General features: G+C 15.2%; 1 protein-coding gene across 2 annotated transcripts in view; it reads right to left on the reverse strand.

Moving 5' to 3' along the window:
• LOC102679431 (alpha-tubulin N-acetyltransferase 1-like) overlaps positions 1-3,994 on the reverse strand; it is a 38,184-nt gene that overhangs the window by 22,657 nt on the left and 11,533 nt on the right. For both annotated transcript variants that reach the window (XM_006624024.2, XM_006624023.2), the window contains one exon: positions 1,381-1,530. In XM_006624024.2, the coding sequence (XP_006624087.1) occupies positions 1,381-1,530 (150 nt within the window). The remainder of the gene's footprint in view (positions 1-1,380; positions 1,531-3,994) is intronic.

Consider the following 3,994-nt stretch of genomic DNA (forward strand, 5'->3'; position numbering starts at 1 on the left):
ATTGATAAATAATATTATATTAAAAAAAATCCGATTAAATATTAAAAAATAGAAAAAGAAATTATTTGCAAAGAGAATATTTATATTATAATTTTAAATCAATAAAAAAATTATTTTAAATTATAAATAAAAGTTATCTTTTTCATTATATATTCATTATATATATATTCATTATATCTATATATATATTTAATAAGAATAAGTATTTTAAATATATATATTTAAATATCGTTTTTCATCATATATTCAAAATTTATATTAATATCTATTATATTTTGAAATTTAATGTTATTTGAATATTTAATGTTACATTCATTTTGTTATTATGATTTTCTAATTTAAATTTGAATAGATTTTTAATATATAACAAAAAGATTTTGCGAGGATAAGAAATTAAATTCTTTTAGAAGAACATCTCATATATTGATTGTTCGACCATTTTATACACTATGAATTTCCTATCCTAGGAAATGTAAAAAAATAAAAACTCCTTTCTGACTATTTTTTTGAATAAATTGCGCTTTTTACGAGAATTTTGGTTTATCCGCTTTTAAAATAAATAATTAGAATATAATTAATAAAATTTATCTGAGCATATTTTATATTTTTTATAAAATATATTTATAAAATAAATATTTTATATAAAAATATATATTTTTTTATTTAATAGATAATAGTATTTTTCAACTGATTTTTTTGCATTATTTTATTTTATATATTATTACTTATTTTTCTTTATTAAGATTAACTTTTTTCTTAAATCATATTTCCTAATTTTTTTTAATTATATCTCATTACACCATCATTTTGATATATTTTATCAATAAAATTTTGATAAAATATAATATAAATAAATATTTAAGATAAAACTATATTATATATGTTACTAAAATACTAAAAAAATCTTGCAATTTTAATTATATTAGTGATATGACAAAAAGAGAAGGAGAGAGAAAAAAGAAAATAGTGAAATCGTTTTCTATATTAAAACATTGTCTTAGATATTTTTTTTAGAAGATTATGTTATCTTAATTAATCAAATGAAATAGAACAATATAAAAAATATTGAACTAGAAAAAAGTAGGAATTTATAGATAGTTGATTAACAAAAAGAAAATGATTTCATAATTTTTGATAAAAGTATACAGTAGAAATAAAATAGTAAAAGGAATAAGAAATTTTCAGAAATTTTATTTATATGTATGTTTGTATATTTGCAAGAAATATAATTTTTAAAAGTAGTACAATTAAAAATTAATGAAATATGATAATTAATAAAATAATTTTTAAAACAAAAGCTAATACAAAACAAAAGAAAATATTTGTTCTTGACTTAGTTTAACAAAAAATATTGAATGAAAGAAATTTAATAAAACTTACTTATTAGCTTCATTATCCATTAATAAATAAACTATATGATCCGTATCTCGAAGTTTTAAGGCGCTGGTTATTGGCTTATTCAGACCTTGAGCTTTGGCAGAAGCCTCTCCCATATCATCAACAATTCTAGTCAGTTGTCTCTGACATTCGCTGAAACAAGAAAATTTTTTATTAATTAAAGAATTTACAATTTCCATTTGATATATAAAAAAACAGCATAATAATAGCTGCTTCGAATAAAAAAAATTATATACATACATAATGCAATGCTGCAAAAATGCATATATATAATCAATAAAAATGAAAATATTAAATATTAAATATAGCAAATATTAATTATGCAATTTTTAATCAATTAAATCAGTTAAATATTAAATATAGCAAATATTATTACAATTTTCAATCAGTTTACATGAATTCACAAGCATTAAAAATTATAAAATTTAAACACATGTTAAAGCTTTCTAAAAATATATTTAAAAAAATAATATGTGATTTTATAATAAAAGACAGATTTAGATAATTTTTAGAAAATGAATATAAAGATAATTTTAATATAATATTATAATATTATATTTTCATTTGAATGATTAAAATTATTACTTAAATAATATCTACATATTTATGTATTAATAAAAATTAAAAAATAAATTAATTGTTGATGATTTTCTTTATATTTCTTATTCTCTCTATTAATAGGTTGGAATTAAAAAATAAACATAACGAAGTAACAGTTCATAAGGAATTTTATAAGGAATAAAAAAATTAATAAGGAATAAAAAATCTTTTTTTTGTGTATGTATAATCAATTAAAATTAATATTAAATAAATTGAAAAAAAACACAACAACAAAAAAACAAACTGTGAGAAACTTATTTTAGTAAAATTTTATTTTTAATATTTATTTTTAATAAAAGTAATGAATATGATAATAATAATTATAATTTTTGTGATATTCTAGTAAAATTGGATGAGTTCAGATTTTATAATTGTACAACATTAACGTGACATATTATATTTATTAAAAAATATACATATATATATATATAAGTTTTATATTTAAAATACAAATTTATTATATTAATATTAGTTGAAAAATTTACAATCTAATTGATTTTTCATTGATTTTTGTTTATTTATTTAAGATTATTATCAGATATTTACTCTTTATTTCATTTTATAATAATTAAATTTATCTAAAAAATTATATGATTAATTTAAGTTCAATATTTTTTCTATAATTTTTATTTATTTAATATTTATATGATATTATATAATTTATATAATATATGTGCAAAAAAAAGATATATGATTAAAATAATTTTGATAAAAGAAAATGAATTATTTGTTTTTAATAATTTAACCTCAATTTCAGAATTATTTATTTTAACTTCCGTAAATTATAAAGTACAATTTACAACTTAAATAGCACGAAACAACTGCTCCACTTTTAATTTTTTTTTTCTTTTTCTTCATATAATTACTATTAAAAAAATACTATTCTTTTTTTTTTGAGATTCTTCTCTATCTTTATTGTGATAAAATATATATTAAAACATTAAGATATAATAAATTTAATTAAAGTTATGTTATATTTTATTATAATATCAGACAGAAAATTGACAAAATTTCTTATATATTTATTTCAATTAAAGTAATAAAAAATGTTTAAATTTACTAAAAAAATTCTGAGATATTAATAAAAAAATCTTTTTTGTTATAACTTATAATTATGTATATAAAATAATACAGATTAAAACACTTAGCATTGTGTTAGTTGAAACTTAAAAATGCAATTAATATATATAAATATATTTATAATTCATTTATGATAATTATTAAGAAAAAATAATAAATAATAATATAAAATAATAAATTTAATATGTAATATTTAAAAATTATTTTTCTAAAATTTTGTGCTTATTTTAATTATAAATATATTTTTCAACTTTTTATTTTGAGATTATGATAAAATTATTAGCTAAAAATATAATTATTTTAATTTAATTTAATGTTCATTAAGGAGATTAAAATATTTCAAGCTAATTAAAATTCATGAAATAATTTTTTTAATTGATTTATTGGATATATAAATATATGTGAAATTCAATATAATAATAACAAATTTTTTTCAAATATTCTCAAAAATTAAGATCAAACATTAAAGCTAATTACAAATAAGAACTCAGAAATTTAAATTAAATTTGTCATATATATATATATAAAACGCTATCGACTGTGAATTTACGGAAAAGATAATAATTTAGTAATTAAAAATAGATAATCAGAGAAAGGATAATTGAGATAATTATATAAATATTGTTTATTATGTTGATATTAATTATAAATATAGATATTGAATGAAGTTGCAAAAAAAAAAGCTTTTTATTTTTTTATTTCGATATTTTTTAAATATATTATAGATGATATATTATAAATGATTTTAATTTTTTCCTATATATTTAACTAGTCAGTCTTAGTCTTTCAAGAAATACTTTTTTAAAATCATATAAATTTTTTTTAAATCATATAGTTCATTAATTAACAATATAATATAAGGAAACCATTTTTTGAAATTATTATGAATTAATATATAAATATATATTCTATATAT

The sequence above is a fragment of the Apis dorsata genome, unplaced genomic scaffold (assembly GCF_000469605.1).
Source record: "Apis dorsata unplaced genomic scaffold, Apis dorsata 1.3 scaffold_984, whole genome shotgun sequence".
Classification (NCBI taxonomy): Eukaryota; Metazoa; Arthropoda; class Insecta; order Hymenoptera; family Apidae; genus Apis; species Apis dorsata.